This window comes from Nannobrachium achirus (assembly GCF_963921795.1).
Source record: "Nannobrachium achirus genome assembly, chromosome: 2".
NCBI classification, from domain to species: Eukaryota; Metazoa; Chordata; class Actinopteri; order Myctophiformes; family Myctophidae; genus Nannobrachium; species Nannobrachium achirus.
The window spans coordinates 54580909-54604279 of NC_137811.1; the positions used below are offsets into that span (position 1 = coordinate 54580909).

General features: G+C 43.3%; 1 protein-coding gene across 1 annotated transcript; it reads right to left on the minus strand.

Moving 5' to 3' along the window:
* Nucleotides 1-215: 215 nt before the first annotated feature.
* fbxl4 (F-box and leucine-rich repeat protein 4) lies at nucleotides 216-22745 on the minus strand. Its single transcript, XM_080754220.1, has 9 exons — nucleotides 22649-22745; nucleotides 18829-19503; nucleotides 13181-13499; nucleotides 11655-11899; nucleotides 10324-10537; nucleotides 7217-7288; nucleotides 6282-6406; nucleotides 3256-3443; nucleotides 216-607 (listed from the first exon to the last, which is right to left on the minus strand). The coding sequence occupies exons 2-9, from the start codon at nucleotides 19323-19325 to the stop codon at nucleotides 444-446; spliced, it is 1824 nt and encodes a 607-aa protein (XP_080610346.1). The 5' UTR covers nucleotides 19326-19503; nucleotides 22649-22745; the 3' UTR covers nucleotides 216-443.
* Nucleotides 22746-23371: the final 626 nt, after the last annotated feature.

The following is a 23371-nucleotide window of genomic DNA, read 5'->3' on the forward strand; positions in this document are numbered from 1 at the left end:
ACATCAAACTATTAATTTGGCGATGCCTCATTCATACAGGTTGATGCTCTAAATCAGTGGCTCTCAAAAGTGGATTCCAGGGACTCTGTGGGTTCCTTTAGGGGGGTCTAAATTGACCCTTACAAGTCTGTAACTCTGGCAGTGTACAAATGGAACCAAATTAACCCTAACAGGTTCATTTGGTTCCATTTGTACACTGTCAGAGTTAAGGGGATTCCTTGAAATTTGAAAGTTTGAGAAACACAGCCCCTAAATCGAGGTGGAAAACTTTGCTATGTTTAAAAAAAGAAATATCGAAAAGAAATGAACGTCGCTTTATCGCTGTGGAACATTCGCGTTCTTTTGCCGATATATTCACGACACGCCAGTGTTAAAAACGCATGCGAATGAACCGCACCAACACTAAACGCTGCCGCCGGTGTGCAAGGACCTGAGGGCGAGGGTCACTGGGTGAAGCTCTTCTTGATGTTGACCTTGGGGAAGAGTCCAGAGAGCTCCTGGACGACGCGCGTGTCGATCTGGGAGCAGAAGGACACGTCCAGCAGCAGCAGCCGCGGACACGACTGGAGGAGCTTCTTCAGCGAGGCAGCGCTCACCATGCGCGTACCTGTTAGGTCACACAGGAGAACAGCATCATGGCACAGATAAATACTTAACCCATTTAGGGCCTTGAATTATTGAATGCTTTAACCAGTGAAAAATAGCAGATATACAAGCTCACAGCGCGGCACCGAGTGCAGCGCTGCAAGCTTGTAGATCTGCTATTTTTGAAAAAAGTTGTATAAATTTGTGTGAATATTTGAATGGATGTATTTTTTTAAAGCAAACGTTTGGAACGCAAATTTTGCTTCTGGGTGGTCCCTGGAACTAGATATTTTGAGATGGGGGTCCGTGGCCACATACATATCATTTTGGGGGTCCTTCACATGAAAAGGTTTGCGAACCACTGACATAGTAGTCTCTCAAGAACAGACGAACTGAGCTCCAGTTAAGTGAAAAGAAGCTTTTCTTTGACGATGGCTGGCCAGATTGCTGACATAGAAACATAGGTTTTTCAAAAAACCTTAGAAGGGTTCAAAAGACACTTATAGAATCGGGTCAAAATTCTAATTTTCAAGGTTTTTCAAAAATAGCAGATCTACAAGCAGCTGTGAGCTTGTATATCTGCTGTTTTTCAATAGTTAAAGAATAAAATAATGATACACTATAATGTGTACCCGTTCTAAATGGGTTAATTACACACACAAAAAAACTCACGTTGTTCGATACTCTTGAACAAAGATGTATTACCGACAGCAGTGGTTCTCAAACCTTTTGGTTTGCTGTATTTACTATATACTGATTTCTGAAGCACACCCTTCCCCTGACTACATAATTTTGCTTAGAAAATGGACATCAAAAGTCCAGTTCCCAAGCCAATAATGCCATTGTTCGAGATAAAACAGCATAATGGCAAATAAACATTGCTTTCTAATCAATAACAGTTGTACTAGTCAAGGTATTGATGGAATTCTATTTAACAATTTACAGGTGAGTAGGTTCACCCACAGACTGTCAATGTTTTGTCATTACCCATAACAGTAAAATACATATTCCCATTTTCTCCTGTACCCCCTGCAGTACCCCTCACGTACCCCTTGTGTACACGTACCCACGGTCCTTCAACTTAAAAGGTCTGAGAACCACGGACATAAATAACCACTTGAATCCTAGCATCCCTATGATATGGGTACAGTATGTGATAATACTAATAGGCAAACATGTGATGAAAATGGCAGATCTATAATTAAAGAGTTTATAAGTGGTTAAACACTGACATTTTCAAGAAGAGAATTGTCTTATTTGAGTTCCAACCACTGAAATAAACAGCACAGAATTGATAAGACAAAGGACAACCCCGATTATGTTTGAATTACTGACTGGATTGTGAAGTGTCCTTGAGCAAGACACTGAACTCCCCCGACAGTAACTACAGGTGTGTGTGTGTGTGTGTGTGTGTGTGTGTGTGTGTGTGTGTGTGTGTGTGTGTGTGTGTGTGTGTGTGTTAGAGGATGACATTTGACAGGAATTCCCGTGGGTCCCGTGGGTCCCGTGGTATTCCCGCAGGACAGGAGTCAAATTTGTATTAATGCCAGGATCGGGACGGGACAGGAATGAAAATCAACAGGAGTGGGCAGGAGCGGAAATCATTCCAGACCAGTTCATCAAATCGCAGAAATAAATTGCACAGGAAAGTGAGGTCTTTGAACTGCGAACATTATAAAATTATACATTATATAATAATAAACATGATATCAAATATAATATGGATCAAAATAGATAAACATCTGTGCGATTTCTTCTTTTTTTTTTTTTTTTCGGGAGCGGGATGTGAACGGGAGTGATTTTGACCAGGAGCGGGATGGGACCAGGAGTCATTGTACAGGAGTGGGACAGGACGGGATTTATTTGTTTACCAGTCCCAGGATTGGGATGGGACAGGAATTTGTCTGCGGGAGTGGGACGGGACAGGAGTGAAAATCCACTCCTGTGTCATCCTCTAGTGTGTGTGTGTGTGTGTGTGTGTGTGTGTGTGTGCGCGCACGCGTGTGTGTGTGTGAGAGAGAGAATGTAATGTACATTTTATAGCACTTTAGAAAAAGGTATTACAGAAATGCAGACCATTTGCCATTCTAAATCTTGAATGAAATGAACAGAGGTGTAACTTAGGGATGGGACGATATGAAAATTTGATATCACGATTATTGTGACAAAAGAAATCGCGATTTATGATATTATCGCGATAATCAAAATCCATTATCCTGGGGCGGAACATCTGCCAAAAAATTGCAGATCTACAAGCTCACAACGCGTTGCAAACGCGACGCGTTGTGAGCTTGTAGATCGGCTATTTTTTGGCAAAGACATTTGATAGTGAGTGAAAAAAAGACTGTATCAAGTATGTATATTATAAGTACCTTTTACCAATTATAGAGGGTTTAAGTGGTACCGGAAATGCAGCTCAGCAAATAAAAGGTGAATTGATCCCAGTGCATGACGGAGGACGATATCACGATAAATTAAATCTCCGCGATACGATTATCGCGAGTGTTTTTTATCACGATAAACGATAATATCACTTATCGTCCCATCCCTAATGCAGACCATTTACCATTCAACATCTTAGTGAATGAAATGAGCAGAGGTGTAACTAGGATATCCATATGATGATGTGTATACACATGTATGTGAAGATAAGGGAACCTTTCTCCCTACCCAGGATGTCAAGGTGCTGCAGTGAGGAGCAGTTGGCAGCCAGCTCCTCCACGTCCGAGTCGCAGACGGTGCGGTTGGCAGTGAGGAAGAGCTTGCGCAGGCGCGGCAGGTTGCGCGCCAGGTGCTGGAAGCATCCGGAGCTGCTCTGCAGCGTGGGACACCAGCCCAGGTCCAGCTCCTCCAGCATCCTGGACAACACAGAGATAGGGGTGTCACAAGGAGGGGAAAAGTGGGACTGAGTTACTAGGACCCAAGGTGGAGGGGCCTTCATTATTTTATACTTTTGCTATTGAAAAATAGCAGCTACAGTATACAAGCTCACAGTGCGCTGCGAGCTTGTAGATCTGCTATTTTTGAAAAGTTGTGAAAATGTGTGCAAATCTTTGAATAAAATGTATTTTGTAAGCGAACAATTGTAACTCAATTTTGCTTCTGGGGGGTCCCTGAAACTAAATATTTTGAAATGGGGGTCCGTGGCCAAACACATATAATTTTGGGGGACCTTCACATGAAAAGGTTTGAGCACCACTGATATAGAAACATATAGGTTTTTCCAAAAAACCTTACGATTTGAAATATTCATTTCAAATCATTACATTATCGTACATTTTCACGATTTTTCAAAAATAGCAGATCTACAAGCTCTGTGAGCTGTGAGCTTGTATATCTGCTATTTTTCAATAGTTAAAGCACAATAATGTGTAATAATGCGTTCTCAGTCTAAATGGGTTAAATTGATAAATAAAATTAATAATTTGACTCAAAACTAAAAACAAACAAAGTTATTTCCTTGTTTACAGACGACTGAAAGTATTCCACAAGTGTAACACGTTCGCCTTGGAAAACAAGTGCTGATCAAACAAAATCCATTTTCTGATACTACGTCGTCTATTTCTCGCCTCAAATGTTTTGAAAAACATTCTTGTTTACATGGCTGACATATTGGATACGGTACTAAATTCACACAGCGTAGCCTGAGTGCAGCAGGTGCTCTGAGCCTTTTGATTAGCGGCGGTGAATTATAGAGCAGAGCGGTCATTATACGCTTATAATTCACCGCTGATTTCAGCGCTTGATCAATCAGAATCAAGCATTCAACCAAGCCGGGTAATAAATATATATAGGCTAATGTAATTGTTAGTAGGAACAAACAAGCACCCGGGAGGAAGTGGACTAAGAAAGGGGAGGAGCCACACAGAGTTCCTGTTTCTACACAAACAAAAAAGAAGGTGGTGCCCCCAGAGGCAAAAACGAAGGGAGGAAAATAAACTTTTTCAACAAATGGGTTCCCAGATTGGTGCAAATACTTACTGCTTAAGCTCAAAGGAATACTGTGAGCCGTCAAAGGTCACACTAGCTGACTTTCGCTCTGTGTTTTGAATTCTCTGTGACTGAGTAAACTCCAATGTTTCCTCAGCTATGAATTCTATCACAGCATCCTTACACGGCAGGATCGGTTGTGGCAATAGTTCAGCGTGCACAAACTGGTCAGCTGCTCTCTAGGTCGTCCTCAGACGAGCCTTCCATCGTGGCTTCCAGTCATCCCGGTTCTCCATACATCTGGCCAGCTCGTTGGTGCTTTGTGCTCCTACGTCTTTCTTGAGTACATCAACGTATGTTATTGTGGGACGTCTTCGTGACCGGTGCCCATGTGTTGGTTCCCACAGCACCAGTTTGCTGGCAGGAAGCTCCTGATGTCTTTGGCAGTGTCCTGCTAGTCTCATTCTTCTGGCACAATGTTCTTCGCTCACCCTTGGTATTCCCTCATACAGGCTCTTGTTGGTAACATGTGCACTCTTGCTGATGTTAAGTACTGCACGCAACATTCTGGTGTAGCACCCGTCTAGAGACTTCTGCAGGGTTGGCTTCAGGGTCCAGCATTCACTGCCATATAGGAGAACAGACTCTACCGTTGGAAAGAAGAAGCTGAGTTTGATTTGGCGGGGGAGGTTGGAGTTCCATACACTGTTCATGCCGTTCAGGGCCTTCCATGCAAGTGCCTTCCTCACTTTAAGATCTTTCTCGGTTGAGTTGACCCATGCGCCCAGGTACTTGAAGTCCTTGACTTCCTTCAACACAGCGCCTCCTGTTGTTGTCAGAGGTGGGTGTTCCGGTAAGTTATAGGTGATAACCTCAGTTTTCTTGGCATTTAGCCTAAGGCCAACCTTGGCACACTCTAACTCCACTACGCGTTGTGAGCTTGTAGATCGGCTATTTTTGGCAAAGACATTTGATAGAGAGTGAACAAAAAGTACCTTTTACAAATTATAGAGGGTTTAAGTGGTACCGGAAATGCAGCTCGGCAAATAAAAGGTGAATTGATCCCAGTGCATGACAGAGGACGATATCACGATAAATGAAATCTCCGCGATATGATTATCGTGAGTGTTTTTTTATCACGATAAACGATAATATCGCTTAGCGTCCAATCCCTATAGTAGTACTGTATATACTGTATGTGAGTGGGCACTAGGGCATTCATGAATAGTGATTTTTAGTAATCGAATTATTCGACCTCAAAGTATTCGAATAGTCGAATATTGTACAGGACTGGCCAAAATGGCCAAACTGTCAAATATTAAGTAAGCAAGAGGCGAACATTGTGAAAATAGCAGATCTACATGCTCACAACGCCTCGCAATGTAGATCTGCTATTTTCACAATATTTATCTGCGGAACCGAGTCACATTAAATGTAATACCTACAATTCCAAGTGCTTGTCAGGGTGGGGGTCCCCTGTTCAAATATGTTTATTTTGGGGGTCACGGCCTAAAAAGGTTTGAGAACCCCTGGTATAGAGCATTAACAAATTCATCCACCAGGGGCATTGACAACTCATTCTTATGACTTCCTATCTAGCCAAGCTTTATAAACTATATATTTTTTAAAGAGAAAACAATAAAAAAAAATAATAATAATAATAAGCGAATATTCGACTTTGGTGAACAACGTTGAATAGTGACTTTGATATTCGAATATTTGGTGAATGCCCTATTGGGCACGTGTCCTGACTTGGTGGGGCCTACCTGCAGCCAGAGGCCAGCTCAGCTAGGCCTCGCTCTGTGAGGTTCCTGCAGCGCCACAGGTCCAAGGAACGCAGTGAGCGACAGCGAGCACTCAGCATACTGGCCACAACATCATAGTCGTCAATCTGCGGAGGTTCAGTCAGGGTGTCATATAGGCTCAAATGATCATGAAATGACAACACAACAGTCAGTGTCAATATGGATGGGTGGGACGGGTGGGACGGGTGAGTGAAGAGTGGTTGAGCAAATCAAGCAGATGAAACACTGAATAACAAAGAACTCTTGTATGTTAGGTGTAGCCAAAAGAGAAAGCATTGAATGTTCTTTTGCGAAAAGCATATGCTTAGCAAAAACATAGTATATCAATGCAGATTGATACAGTTCGATACAGTTCACTTCCTTCAAATGAGCAATATAAATCCAAACTGCCCAATGGTATAATGGTATGCCAACTTTATTTGGCATGGCCTATTTTCATATTTTTTGTCGTTATTAGCGCAAGATGAAAGTGCAAATGAATTCTCGCCACACCATTATGGTCTTTGGCATCCTTAGGACTAGTGTATCTGCAACAACAGGCTGTGCCACATGGAAAGATGTGCAGCTGGCAGACTGCAAATACAATCTTCCTGGGTTGGTGAAAACAAAGCACATTTCATTCTGTCACACTAAACGGCACCAATATCAGAATAACATATAAGGCTGGCCAAGTCAGAACTATTTACCATGTATAACTGGCTGTTGTTACGGAGAGAATCTGTATAAAGTGATGCTTGTGAACCACAGTTTAATGGACGTTCTGAACCTCTGGATAGCTTTGGCCAGCCCTAGTCTCTGAGTGTGCATGCGTCCATGCGTGCGTGTGAGTCATGCGCGCGCGTGTGTGTGTGTGTGTGTGTGTGTGTGTGTGTGTGTGTGTGTGCGCGTCATCTCACCCTCACACAGCTCCCTAGGTTGAGGTGTCTCAGCTCTAAACAGAAGGCCAGGATGCTCAGGACTGCCGTTTGCTGCAGGGACATCGAGACAGGTGCCGAGATTTAGATGAGATTTAATTAAGCGAGCAAACATTCTATATAAAACTATTTTTAAATTGATCCCATTTCCGTTCATCTGGAGACAGGGTTCGTGTACACAGTAGAATCCTATAGGGTCAAGTTATCCGTTTGTAACTCAGAGTTAAATCTCTAAGACTCTGAGTTAAATTAACCTATTTAGAACGGGTACACATTTTGTGTATCGTTATTTTATGCTTTAACTATTGAAAAATAGCAGATATACAAGCTCACAGCGCGGCACCGAGTGCCGCGCTGCGAACTTGTAGATCTGCTATTTTTGAAAAATCGTGAAAATTAGAATTTTGACCCGATTCTATAAGTGTCTTTTGAATCCTTCTAAGATTTTTTTGAAAAAACCTATGTTTCAATGACAGCAATCTGGCCAGCCATCGTCAAAGAAAAGGCCCATTTCACTTAACTGGAGCTCAGTTAGTCAGTTCTTGAGAGACTACTATGTCAGTGGTTCTCAAACCTTTTCATGTGAAGGACCCCCAAAATGATATGTATTTGGCCACGGACCCCCATCTCAAAATATCTAGTTCCAGGGACCCCCCAGAAGCAAAATCTGAGTTACAAACGTTCGCTTTGAAAATACACATCAAAGATTTGCACAGATTTTCACGACTTTTTCCAAAAATAACAGATCTACAAGCTCGCAGCGCGGCACTCGGTGCCGCGCTGTGAGCTTGTATATCTGCTATTTTTCACTGGTTAAAGCATTCAATAATTACTAGGCCTAAATGGGTTAACACGCCTACCGTAGGATTTTACTGTGTAAGAATGAGGTTGGTGTGACTGTGACAGGATAACAGAAAAAGCTGGAAAAACTGGAATCTTCACTAAAATCAATTGTGGTGTCCTGCCAAAACAAAGGAAAGAATACAAGGAAGGAGGAAAAAAAAAAGGTCAGCCTAATCTCTCAATGTGAAGTCACTGTACAGACAGTGTGTTGTTGCTGTCAGGCAAAAACCTCCCACCTCCATATTTCAACTCTATGTTTTTTTGTAAATGAATGCCCTACTTCGACATACAACAATGTCGCGCAAATGTAGTGAAAATAGCTGATCTACAAGCACACGTTTTACGATGCAACACACCGCGAGCTTGTGGATCAGCTATTTTCACAATTGTACGCTTGAAAACATGTAAATAAGAAGGGAATGGTTTTGGACATACAAGGTTTCCGCTCGACAGTGACAATAGCTCTAGTCTCGTCATGTCCTTGAATATACCTCTTTAACTGATTTGCCGCCTTCTGTCTGGAACACAAATGCAAACCACTCAACAGCATCAGTGTAATGTGATCCAGCACATCACGATGTGTGTACGCCTCTTCACGAGAGTCAAGCACGGCGAGGGGCAGGGAGGGAGCTCTTCAGATACAGATACCAGGATTCAACATCAAACCGCCGGTACGTGTAACTCGGTGGCAGGAGAAAGTGTTAGACATAACACGCTCCTCTGTGAAAGCCGCTTAATGCGTGTGTGTGTGTGAGAGAATGTGTGTGTGTGCGCGTGTGTTTTTGCGGTCTCTTGCTGGCATCTTTATAAATGCCTTTCTCCTACGAGAGGGCTATTTAATTAGAGCAGTGACAGGGTAATGACAGTTAAGGTGTTAGACAGACACAGCCTGCTCTGTTTCTGTTTCAGTAAACAACCTGAAGTCTGCGCCCCGGCCTCACCGCAGAAACACTACACCCCCCCACCGCCCTCTGCCACACCACTAGCTGGGCCAGCTGCCACCGGAGAGCGTCAAAATGTGACAAAAGGCGAGAGGAAAAAAGCTGAGGTGCATCGAATAAGACGGGGCAGGTCTCAACGTGAAACAGCTATGCGTCTTGTAGGACCCTGCCGGGCTGACAAATGATGGCAACAAAGAATTAGCCTCACCCAGCCCGCAACACGTACCTTCCAGGGTTCACATGAGTTATCTGGTGTACTACTCAGCCTTTACGTTAAGCATGCCAACCCCACGCGCACGACGTCTATAGGAGATGAATTATGATCCTTTCACCTTTCCATCAAACTCTATTCCCAAGACATACTCTATTCCCCAAATGACCTTTTTCATGGACAGGGCTTTGATTTTACAAAACATGATTTTCTTCTAAGCTCAGGCATGAAGCAATACTTTAAGCTATTAAAGAAACAGACTGTTGTGACTGTTCCTCTTTAAGAGTAGCAAACGTTAGAATTTAGAAAGTAAACAAAGGTAACTCTTTTGTTTAGAAAAAGCAGCATATACGTCAATTCCTACAAATGTTCACCCTCGAATTCTAACGGTATATGGTCTGTATTTCCAAAGTGCCTTCCTCCAAAGAGCTTTACAACATTGTGAGTTACATTCACACACCGAGTGGAAACAACCATGGAATGTACCAGGGGAGGGAAAATAGCAGACCTACAAGCTCACAAGGCGTCGCAATCGTGACACGTTGTGATCTTGTACCATTGACTGTTTTTGATGAGTGACATCGTCGTGCGACAAGTATAAATCAGTAGGGCTGTCACGATTATGACATTTTACATGACGATTCATTGTCACTCAAATAATTCCGATTAACGATTTAATTGTGTTTTTGTCGTTGATAATTACATTTCTATTTGTCTTGTAGGCTTTGAAGTTGCACATGGCAGATGACACATAACCTAAATATACAAAGAAATGACTGACTGACATATTTGACAAATTTATATTTAAAAAATAACATTGATAGTGGAAATAGCCGATCTACAAACTCACAATGTGTGTTGTGAGTTTGTATATCTGCTATTTCCACTATTTTGAAAATGTTTGAAAAAATATTAACCTTTTATGACGATTATGACAAAATAATTGTGATTATGTCAAATAATTACGATTAGACGATTATGTCCTAATTGTGACAGGCCTATACAGATCGGGGCTTTACTCTGCTCTCACCACAGAGATGTACACAAAAGGTCCAGGTGGGAAAACACAGTGTTGACCATAATGTCGCCAGTACCTCTATCTTGGTGCGGTAGAGGACCAGCCTGCGGAGGCGCGTTAGTTTGGAGATGTGGGTGAAGGCCTGCGGGTGGAGGCGGTCACAGGAGGACAGGTTGAGCTCCTGCAGCCCAGGGCAGGCTTGGGCGATGACCTCCAGACACGCCTCCGACAGGAAGTGACAGCATGACAGCTCCAGACACACCAGGCTCAGGCCACACGCCTTCATGAAACTACAGCGAGAGAGAGAGAGAGACGTGAAGCACTGGAGGACTCCATGACCTTACATGACAGCATAATATTTTCGCTGTTAGGCAGAAACCTTTGTTTTTTGGCAAATTAGTTAATGCTTTAGGCCTCAGGGCTTTATTGCCTTGTCCTCTGTGATACTGTGTTTGTTATTATGTTGTGGAGGTGCTGATGTTGTGCTCTTTCCTTTTATCACCAAATAAATTAAATCATGCAACATGTCACACAAAACTAAGACATATATGGGCGCCCGGTGGCCTACTGGTCTATGCGCATACCATATAGGCATTGATGCCTGGCGGCGTCGCCGGTTCGATTCCCGATCCGGACAACCTTTGCCGCATGTCTCTCCCCATCTCTCCCCCTGTTTCCTGTCAGTCTACTGTACTATCTAATAAAGGCATAAAAGCCCAAAAACAAATCTTAAAAAAATAAATAAAAATAAGACATATAGGGCCCTATTATGATCCAGGTCTTATGCCTTAACTTCTTTGCCTTTTTCTACTATTTTGTTTTTGTTTTTTAAATATTTCAAATAGCTGATCTGCATGTTCACAACGTGCAGATGTAGATCAGCATTTGAAGTATTTAAACATATTTTTCAAAATAGTGAAAAAAAGGTAAAGAAGTTAAGGCATAAGACCTGGATCATAATAGGGCCCATAGTCTCATATTATTTTTTAGAATCTTACATAAGCGGCACAAATATGTACATCTTTCCAACTGAGATACGGTAGGCTAGGTCACAGAGAAATATCCGTTTCCATCAGAACTGACTGAAAATAACTTTATACTTGACGTTTAAGCACTTGAAAACCAGCATCTCTATTCTGGGGGGAGGGTTCACCAAAAATGATCGGCTGGAGAAATAACTCATCTACAGTGCAAAATCAGGTCTCCACTTAGTGAAGTGATATTGATGCAGTGATATTGCTGAATTCCAAATATCATCAAATTATTCTGAGGCACCCCTGGACTTCCATCACGGCACCCCAGGGTGCCCCGTCACCCACTTTGAAAACCCCTGGTGTACAGTATCTAACTTTCTTTAGACCCTCTCCTTGGCAATGGGGCGAGCGGTACTATGACAAGGCCTCTGACCTGCTGAAACCGGAAAAGGTGAGAGCCCCTCGGTTCCCGGTCCAGGACAGGTTGAGCCTCTGGAGGAGGGTGCAGCGGCCCTGCAGGTGTCCCAGGGACGCGTCACTCAGCCGGGCCCAGTAGGGCTGCAGACTGAGCTGGGTGTACTGCAGCGGGTCACAGCAGTGCTGGTAGAGCAGCTTACAGCTCTGGGCCAGGCGACACAGGTCTGGAAGGGACAGGTGGCTCAGTATCAGCTGGATCAGCTGTGGACAGGCCAGGGGGGGGGGGGGGTGAGACACAGGGGAGGAGAGGAAAGGACAGTTGAAGAGGACGACAGAAGGTGGAAAAGAAGGTGGAAGGGAGGAGAGGATAAAAGGGGAGATAAAAGACAGAAGAGGAGACAAGGGAAGACAAAACAAGGTGAGGAGAAGGGAAAGGTTACCGTGAGTTGTTGTGAGCATGCTTTCAGGCAGGTCTAAATAACAGGGGAAGTGGTTATCTGGAACACTAAGCACTGATCTTACAATCGCCGTGGCAGTGAGTTGGCTTGTTTGTGCATTGTGCACCTCTCTCAGACCATCAGAGAGGGGATGACTGTGTGTGTGTGTGTGTGCGCGTGTGTGCGTGTGTGTGTGTGTGTGTGTGTGTGTGTGTGTGTGTGTGTGTGTGTGTGTGTGTGTGTGTGTGTGTGTGTGTGTGTGTGTGTGTGTGTGTGCATGCGTGTGTGCGCGCACTAACAGTGAATAAACAATGCACGGCACTCCAACCAGGTATCAGCTGACAGATAATAGCTATATTGTGTTTCTGAAACAAACACACATGCAGCGGTTGTGAAGAGTGCTGTTGATGGCAGCGGTTTGGACAGGAGATAAGAAAAAACAATATCTGCAGAAACCACTGGTGTTTTTTAAAACCCGTCTCAGACGACACGATACGTCTCCAAGGCATGAAAATTACTCTGTTCGCGAATACAAGCTCAAATATCAGAACGGGCTTGAGCCAGTGTGTGTGTGTGTGTGTGTGTGTGTGTGTGTGTGTGTGTGTGTGTGTGTGTGTGTGTGTGTGTGTGTGTGTGTGTGTGTGAGTGAGTGAGTGAGTGAGTGAGTGAGTGAGTGAGAGAGAGAGAGATACACCATCACTGTTAGATACTGGATATAATAATCTAGATAAACTCAGCACCAAAAGAAAGGAAACTTGAATTCGGTCCATTATATCTCCCCTTTAATAATACCAATTTGTATTGTGTTTGATATCATTGTCAGGGAACCCCAAAACGAGAGTAAATGCCAGCAGAACAATATTGCTAGCCATTTTGGCAAAACTTTGGTTGGCGCTACCCACACGTTTGGCTGTGTAGCTCATGCCTCGAATGCCCCATGCTTACAAGCTGTATCTCGGTAAAGGTGACAAATCAACGATAAAAACGATATAAAACACAATACAAATTGATATTATTAAAGGGGAGGTATAATGGACCGAAGTCAAGTTTCCTTTCTTTTTTGTGCCGAGTTTATAAATGTACTATTCTGACTTATACTAATCACCTCGTAGGGGAGTTTGTCAAAGTAGCCATTGCCTGTGTTGGCTCCCTGTCTGAAGGGGCCTGCCAGGTCGGACAGCTCGTCCTCGCTGTCGCTGTCGTTCATGTCGATCAGGGGCATCTTGTAGAGGGCCAGGATGGGCCTCTCCCTCACGCCGCGCAGGAGGACGGCGTCCAGCTCCGTGTAGTACTGGAGCAGGGAGCTGTTGACCTCCAGCCGCAGCAGGTTGGTGGGGAAGCTGAGCTGCTTGATGCTGGGGGAGAACTGGCGGGCCTGAGGGGTCAGGACCTTGGTGGGCTCCCCGGACCACAGCACCTCCCACCTGGACACAGAGAGAGAAAGGCGTTATCACAGTGTTGATTTTGACAGGACATTTTCATTTAGTCATAGTCTTTTGAAATAAATTCCATTTAGATTTAGTCATATTTTAGTCATCTGAAATGTTTTATTTTTCTATCTACAGTTGATTTTGTTGACTAAAATATATCTTGGATGGCGTTGTAATGGCAGATTTTACACTTGGTTGCATGCTGAAAATATCCGTTCTACAAGCTCACAACGCGTCAAACTGCGACACGTTGTGAGCTGCTATTTTCAGAGCGCAACACCCGAGCACAACCAAACATAAAATGACTTGTCTTTTAGTTCTACTGGATGTCTTCTCCACTAGTCCCTCCCTAACATTTTTGTCTAGTTTGTATTTGTTGACAACATTGTGGATGTATTTAGTCATAGTTGTAGTCACCATAGCTTGGTATTTATTTAGTTTTCATTTAGTTTTCTTCAGTGAAAAAAAGGTAGTCAACAAACATTTTTCATCATACTGGAGTTTAACTCGATGAAATCAACAGTAGGTTATCAAGACAGTTGATGTGATCAGATCACAGCCGTTTGCCAGCAGTGGAGGTATTTAGTTGGAACGAGTTGAGAACCATTTGTTTCCCCTAATGGTGCGAAAGGATTATAACTTTCTAAGGGTGGTGCTACAAAGGTCTAGGTCTAGGTGTGTTTGCAGAGCACAATTCCACAGTATTGATACAGATTAGAGCAAGACAGGTGGAGTCTGTGGACTTGAAACAGTCAGACCATCAGTTCAGAAACCATACAATACAAGCAATCATACAACAACAAACAATAAAGGAGAAAGAAGAACATTGATTCTTTAAAATAGTCCACATACAGTAGAGTACCAATACCAATAATGCACAAAACCATGTTGAAAGAGACAAGGACATAATTGTGTAAGTATTTCATAAATTATAAAAGATAAAAGTACAATAAGATAAACTGAAAAAAACCAAACACAGCAAACATGCAAATCCTACAAAACCATGGGCATAAAAAATAAATAAGAAGAATTGAAATTTCATTTAAAAATAGAACATGTTAGCATCACCGAAACGTCATCAGTGCCTTGTAGCATATTGAATTATTCATATTGAACATTATTGAAGCATTATTGAACTCAAACTTTTTTCCCCTCTCAAGAAGATTTAATATGTTTTGGGAGTGGGGAATGGGGGTAGTTGTCATGCTGATTTAAGCAGCATAATTTAGACAGGCATTCCCACACTTTTAATCTCAAGAGCCAAAATATACATTGCAAAAAAGGGAAAGACCAAGGCACTCTTGTGTAAAAATGTAAAAGCCTTTACTCTCTGTATTGGCTAATGCATAGGCAAGAATGAGAAATAGTGCACCTACAGTACATGTCGCGGCACACAACCTTCATCAGGGTGACTGATGATGAAGGCATTATGCATTAGCCAATACAATGTCACCAAATTGCACTAAAGAGCACCTTGTTGTGGGATTTTTAGTCTTTGCCAAAAAGATGTGCTCAGCTACTTTTTCAGCCAGAAGAATACATTGGTGTCTCCCCGGGACCAAATGTAAAAAATAAAAATAAAACTAAGCCGGCACGCCTTCGTCAGCATCACCGAAAACAAGCGTTCCTTTCCCTTGCAGCCCCCTGCGCCCCCACCGTTGTGCTTAGGTTCGTTGGCAAAAACGTGCACGCCTCCCTACCCTTCTCTCACATCAACTACCTTCATGTCCTCTTTGGTCTTCCTCTAGGCCTCCTGCCTGGCAGTTCCAACCTCAGCATCCTTCTATCAATATACTCACATGTCCCAACTATCTCCGTCTGGCCTCTTTGGTGTTATCTCCAAAACCGTCACAAGGGGTAGGAAAGTGGTACTGAGTTACTGGGGCCCAAGGTGGAGGGGCCCTAATAACTTTATCTATTGAAAAATAGCAGATATACAAGCTCACAGCGCGGCACCCAGTGCCGCACTGCAAGCTTGTAGATCTGCTATTTTTGAAAACTTGTGAAAATGTGTGAAAATCTTTGAATATATGTATTTTTTAAGCGAACATTTCTAACTCAAATTTTGCTTCTGGGGGGTCCCTGGAACTAAATATTTTGAGATCGGGGTCCGTGGCCAAATATATATCATCTTGGGGGTCCTTGACATAGGTTTCTTGCACACATTTTCAAGATTTTTCAAAAATAGCAGATCTACAAGCTCACAGCGCGGCACCCGAGTGCCGCGCTGTGAGCTTGTATATCTGCTATTTTTCAATAATTAACATTCATGGGGGGCCCGCAGTGAATCCTTGTACCCAGGAGGGCCCAGAATTTGGTGTGACGCCCCTGTCCAAAACATCTAACATGCGCTGTCCTTCTGATGTACTCGTCCCTGATCCTATCCTCCTTGTTACTCCCAGAAAGAAAGAGCCTCAACATTTTAGACTCTTCTAACTCCAGCTCTGCTTCCTCAGTGTGACTGTCTCTAAACCAGGGGTTCCCAAACCTTTTTGTCTCAGGGCACCCCATAAATATTTCTTTAATCCGAGGCACCCCTACATTGTAATTTTCACTCACAGCACCTTATATTTATAGCATATCGTCGTTGGCGGGTGGAAACCTTGTATGTCCAAAACCGTTCGTTTTGTATTTATCATCTACAAAATGTACTAAAACTAGTGAAAACAGCAGATCTACAAGTGCTTGTAGATCGGCTGTTTTCACTAGTTTTGTGCGAGAGTCTTGTATGATGAAGCAGGGATTTGCTTTACCAAAAGACATACACATTTGAAACTTGGAGATACAAGGTTTCTGCCCGACAATGACGATATTTTAGTGATTATGTAGCGAGGAAAACTTATAATAGCCATTTTGGTTAGAACTGACTGAAAATAACTTTGTACTTCAAGTTGATACTAAATATTTTTTCAAGTGTCCTAATGAATTCCAAATATTATAAAATTATCTCGCGGCACCCCTGGACTGCCGTCACGGCACCCCAGGGTGCCCCGTCACCCACTTTGAAAACCCCTGCTCTAAACCATACATAGCTGGTCTCACAACCATCTTGTACACCTGTCCTTTCATTCTTGTTGATACTTTCCTTACACACTTTTCTCCAGCCGTTTCAACCTGCTTGCACACGTTTCTTCACCTCTTTTCCACACTCTCCATTGCTCTGGAATGTTGACCCCAAGTACTTAAAATCCTCCACCTTCTTTACCTACTTTTATCTACTTCCAGTAACCTCACTGTTCCACTTGGGTTCCTCTCATTCACACACAGTCTTACTAACCTTCATTCCTCTCCTTTACACCTCTCTACATTTTCCTCTCTGCTCCATGCTCTCATTACAGATCACAATGTCATCTGCAAACATCATGGCCCATGGAGATTCCTGTCTGACCTCATCTGTCAGCCTCAGAGCTGATCCTTGATGCAGACCCACTTCCACCTTGAACTCCTCTGTCTCACCCATAGCTCGCCTTGCCAAAGTCCTACCACTCTCATACACGTACATGTCCTGCACCACTCTAACATACTTCTCTTTCATTCCAGACTTCAGCGCCTTGCAGACGGACGGCGGTTGATGCGGGCGTTCCCGCTTGGATCATCATCATAATGCAGCGTCTTCTGACCTTCTCTGAACGCAATAAAAATGATTTTTGTAGAAACGGTTGAAAAAATAAGGTACAATTACTCACGAGTAAAAACCCATGACAATGGGGTCTAGGGATGTCACGATACCAGAAATCTAGTAGTCGGTACCAATACCATTGAAATTCCACGATTCTCGATACCATTTCGATACCACGATAAAAAAATAAAATAAACCCCATGTAGTTCAACATACACTCCTTTATTAGAAGTGAACAACAAACAACAATACTGTATGCTTAAACAGAAGTTGCACGTAGCTTTAAATGATTAAAATAAAATAATGTGTATGTAGCCTTAAAAAATGTATCATTAATAAAATCAAAGTGTTGGCTGTGTGTGTGTTGCTGCTGCTGGCTTTGCTCTGGCCTGTCCTCCCTGTCAAAGTCTCCTCTGGCTGATACTGTGAAAAGAACATTGAGATTTCAGTTAGTAGGTGTAGCTAAGTGACTGACTACAGCAACAATATGAAAACAGCATAGGCTGTAATAACACAAACACACAAACACACACACACACACACACACACACACACACACACACACACACACACACACACACACACACACACACACACACACACACACACACACACACACACACACACACACACACACATGCATGCAGTGCAAGCAGTCATTTAATGACGTGGTGAAACCCTTTTTAGTGATATTTATTACAAATCATAGCCCATTACAACCGCACGCACGCACGCACACACACACGCACACACACACACACACACACACACACACACACACACACACAATCCTAGCGTAAAAAAAAAAAGTCTAGAAGAACATTGGCCAAACATCAATGCCAGCCTTCTCAAACAAAGAATAACGTATGTATTATTCTAGCGTTGTTTAACGTTACGTTGGGCGATTCAGTGCATGAGCTGCCTGGCAACTTTATGTAACTTTATGCGGGACAGACGGGGGCTGCTCTCCGTGACGAGGCTGGACACAACGTTAACGTTACTTTGCCAGGCAGCTCATTTACTGTGTGGGCTCACCATAGTAACGTTATTAGATATGGGCAACAATGATAACACGTGAATTCAAATGCACTCACCTTGAATTCTTTGTACAAGTCTGGATGTCGGTCTTTTAGATGTTTCGCTAGTTGGATGTGTTCCCCCCCCCCTTTCGTCTGGAAACGGTTACGGGCGGCGGGCCGTTTTTGACGATCAACTATTAATCCCTGCTCATCCTCGAATGCGAAGTACTATACGCGACTTTTGGTTAGTTTTTCTTCTCAACTATGGAGGGGAGGGCAGCTGTCGCTGCTTGTTGGAGACGACGCGATGCAGATGCGTGTGCCGCCGCCATGTTGCATGTTGTTGTTTTTCTCCTTGAAGCGTGGTAGTCCACGTAACGTTATCACAGCATCAGACCCTGCTGTAAGGGTTGTGCGCGTGTCTCCGACTGCCTGCTGTGAGGGTTGCCAGATAACCGCTCATTTACAGCCCAAAAATAACACAAAAGAAGCGGCCAGATCTGGCGTCTCGGTACCAACGGTACTTCGGTACTACCGTACTTGTAGAAAAGTCAGTACCGTACCGTACCGTCACATTTGGCATCGAGTTGGTACCGAAGTATCGGTTCTGGTGACAAGCCTAATGGGGTCTGTGGCCCCAAAAATGGGGATTGTTCGGGAATCAGAGAGAATGTTCTGCCTTTACCTGACGTCAGTGGGAGGGTTCTGGGAGAAGGGGTTGAGGGAGCAGGCCAGGATCTGGACGATGGCCCCGGGGTAGTAGGTCTCCAGCACCTCCACCGCCGTTGGATAGACGGGCTCCTCGAAGGCCAGCTCGATGTAGTCCTGGCTGTGGAAGCTTTTTGGTGTCCGGCGGAAGGGCGGCGGGGCGCTGGCGCACTGCTCCCACCACGTCCCGTAGGCCCTGAACACCGCCGTCTGGGTGAAGTCCCCGGAGCTGGGGTAGACGTTGGGCACGCCGGCCAGGTTCCACATGGTGTAGGACATGCTGTTCTCGCTGCCGTAGTGCGAGCTGAAGTCCAGGACCTCCTTGGCATACTGCGTCACCTCCACGCTGACCGGCAGGGCCGTCCGCTGACCGGACTCCACGGCCCGCCGACTGTTCAGAGCCTCTCCGCGCGTCCCGCTCCTGGAGCGGCGCCGCAGACAGATATAGTAAAACATGCTCAGGAGGGTTAGCATAGGGAACTGTGGGGATGGGGAGGGGGGGCAGGAGGGAAAGGATGGAGGGGAGGGAGGGGGGGTGGAGGGGAGGGGAAGGGTGGGGAGGAAGAGAGCAGCCGACCCGCAACTTGATCACACTGGCTCAAGGGTCGGGGTTCTACAAAGCGCAGGCTAGAGACTCAGCTGCATGCATGACCTGTAGGTTAGAGAGAGACAAACATAGCCAGGAGTGAGAACAGCAAGACAGCTTCAGAGTCTGACTCCTGCTTGGTGTTGCTAACGCCAAACAAAACTACAGCTAAATCCTTGAATTATCAACCAGTACGCTTTACAAAACAGAGATCTAGTTTAATAGTTAACCTGTGAATAGGGCTGTCACGGTTATGACATTTTACATGACAATTAACTGTCACTCAAATAATTGCGATTAACGATTTAATTGTGATTTTGTAGTTGACAATTACATTTCTGTTTGGCTTGTAGGCTTTGAAGTTGCACATGGCAGATATGACGCATAACCTCATTATACAAAGAAATCACTGACACATTTGACAACTTTATACTTAAAAAAGAACTTTGATAGGGGAAATAGCCGATCAACAAGCTCCCAACACGGTGCATCGCGACGCGTTGTGAGCTTGTAGATCTGCTATTTCCACAATTTTTTAAAATGTTTTTAACTATTTTTCAACAGGGAAACGATTATGACAAAATAATTGCAATTATGTCAAATAATTGCGATTAGACGATTATGTAATAATTGTGACAGGCCTACCTGTGAAATTAAATCACCACCTATCTAGGCTATCGCTATACTAACCATGGTAACTTGTAATGTACAGCATGCCTATCATTTCATTTATATTGGGCTGGTCCAGTCACAATGAACAAACATTCCTTTAAACCACAATGAGCAGCTATGCTTCATATTTTCAGTCATTGTTGCTTAGTCTATTCCAAAAGTTCTGACAGATAATATATGACATGCTTGAATAACGTTTTTAGTTTGTTTGCCTTTTTCACCCCAATTGCATCACTTTGCTCAGTTTGCTGCACTTCACATTGGAACAAAAAAGCTTTTGTACTAGAACAAAACTTTTTCATAGGACAAAAGCTACAGTCACCATGGCGACTACTCCTGTCACCAACAGCTATCTTGCTCGGGTTGGGAAAGCATGCATCTCTATTGAGGACCAATCCTGATGTTGACAACACACTGTAGACGAGTAGGCCAGTCAAAATTATTATCTATTTAGCATGATCGTCATAATCGTTTCCATGTTGAAAATGGATAGCTTATTTTCAATAATAGAGGAAATAGCCGATCAACAATCTCACAACTCGTGGTGATGCGACGCGTTGTGAGCTTGTAGATCGGCTATTTTCAGTATTATTAATATGTCAGCCATTTCTTTGTATATTTCTTTTTTTTTTTTGGGGGGGGGGGGGGGGGGGGGGTTTATGCCTTTATTCGATAGGACAGTAAACTGACAGGAAATGAGGAGAGAGATGGGGAATGACATGTGGCAAAGGTCGTCCGGTCGGGAATCGAACCGGCGACGCCAGCAGGCATCATAGCCTAGTATGTGGTATGCGGCTATGCGCCTTGACCACCAGGCCAGCAGGCGCCCCATTTCTTTGTATATTTAGGTTATTCGTAATATCTGAGCTCTGCGACTTCAAAGCCAACGGAAATGTAATTTTTGTTGTTATGTTCAAGTGTTCAATGACAAAAAAACACAATTAAATCATTAATGGCAATTATCTGTGTGACAATTAATCGTCATGTGAAATGACATAATCGTGCCAGCCCTAAAGATGAGTACATTAACCAAACCAGATGTTCAGCATCAAAATCAACCAATTGTTGTACAAGTCAAATTACAGACAGCGAACGTCAACACACAGAGCTTTTAGAGACAACAACGTTACAGTACAGCCCAATTAGTTAATTGACTTACTGTACATAAAAGCAAAGGCCAAGAACATTGGTAAAGACACAGCATAATTATTAGAACTCATACCAGAGATGATTACAGATCCTGAGGTTACTACTGTACCTTCTGAATATATTAGGCTGACTGCTGGTCTGTGTGTTTGTTCCTTTTAGACTTGGATCAAGACTATCATAATAGATGTGTTTTTTTTAATCAAGTCTCAATAAAATACTTCTAAGATAGTCTTGATCCAAGGCTATGTTCCTTTTAATCAATAATCAATTAACACTCTACATAAATAATACATTCTAAAAAGGTCCAGGTTTCTTTCCTGATTGTGAATATCAGTACAGTAGGTGACAGGAAATACACTTGGACTCCAGGCCCAAGCTGTCAAGTTCCAATCATATTGACAGCATGATATAAAGCATTTGTTTTCGTTTTTTAACTCTTCCTTTTAGCAGCAAGAGTTGCATATAGTCTAGCAGCTAGGTCTAAACTAACCACTTATATCATGGGTCTTCAACAGGGGGTCCGGGACCCCTAGGGGGTCCTCAGAGTTACTACAGGGGGTCCTCCAAATCTTTGAGTGATAGAAACATTTTTTATATTAACCACTTGAACCCTAGCGTTCATATTCTGAGAACTTTAGCCAAAAATAGCAGATCTACAAGCTAGATCGGCTATTTTTGGCAAAGAGGTTTGGTGTAGAGGGGGATAAGAGCAGACTAAGCACAGAGTGAAAGGTCAAGTGTATTGTATTGACGGTTCAAGTGGTTAAATATCAGAAAACACAAATTAATATGAATCCAAAATACACTGACGATTGTGCGGTCAAACAATGAAACTAGTAACTACAGTATATGGAATAGAATCTATGATAAGGTTGTGATCGAGGGTCCCTGCTTCATCTCTCTCTCAACTAAGGGGTCCCTGGCCTGAAAACGTTGAAGACCCCTGACTTAGAACGCGGATGCTATGGTGCTGTCCCCAATATGTTTCCTGTCAAATACCATCCACCTCTCTCCGTGGGCCCATAAAGCTATTCAACAAGCTGGATTGGTGCCCTAACAGTCTCCAAACAGATCAATTGGCATTAGCAGCAAACATCAACACAAGCCTACATGTAACACAAGCGAGCAACACAGAGGGAAAACAACATTCACCTACTGTCTGCTATCTGCAGAAAAGTGAGCGGACTCTTGGAGCTTATCACCCGAATACATTACTGCCTGCCTGCCCTGCACTGCACTGTACTGTACTGTCAGTTAGCCGATGCTAGCTGGCTATTGCTACACAGCCGAGCTGTCAAAACGCATCGCATTGAGATGACTGCTTTGGCTTAGCTTTCGCTTGCGACGTTTAACTAAAATTGCCGAAAAAAACAAAGCACGTTGAACTCACGGTAAACTTCCATCATATGCGTAATTGTAATCAAACTGTCTCCTTTCCATTTCAGATGTTTCTACCATGAAAGCCACATTCTATTCTACGTTCTGTTATGTTGTTCACCAGATATCAACATCCGGTCAGCGTTCATTATGAAGCAAGGCATCATGGGAGTAGTAGTTCCTCACAGAGCCCAGAAAACACCGCCTTGCTGGTTTCTCATTAAATAATAGAAAAATAGATAGTATCTCAATTCATTGGTAATAAATATTGCTTAATGTTTTAAACGGCCAAGACGTGGCTACAACAAAGTTCAATGGTGCTTGTGAATACCAATAGCTAGGAAATAAACTAATTGTTTCCCAACAACCCAAATTGCACACGAAAATAAACTAATAAACCTAAAAGTGGAGACTAAACCGTAAACCACAACAACATCCATCACATTAGACCCATATGTCAAACACTCCAACTCAAAATAGGCTACCAAATGAAAGTGGCCCCACCCAGAGGCATATCAGTAAAAGGGAGAAAAAAAGTTTCTCTGTGTAATCTAATTTAGAAGTCACCAATAGCCCAATTAAACAAATCCAGTGATTCCAGTCCATGTATCCAAAAAGCTTCTAGCCTATGGTAAGTGTTGTGGGCTTTCTTCCTTGGGTCTGGTTTGTCATATCAGTAATAACTCAAGAGATGTCAGTAATAACTCAAGAAGAATATGAGATTGTAAAAGACTCT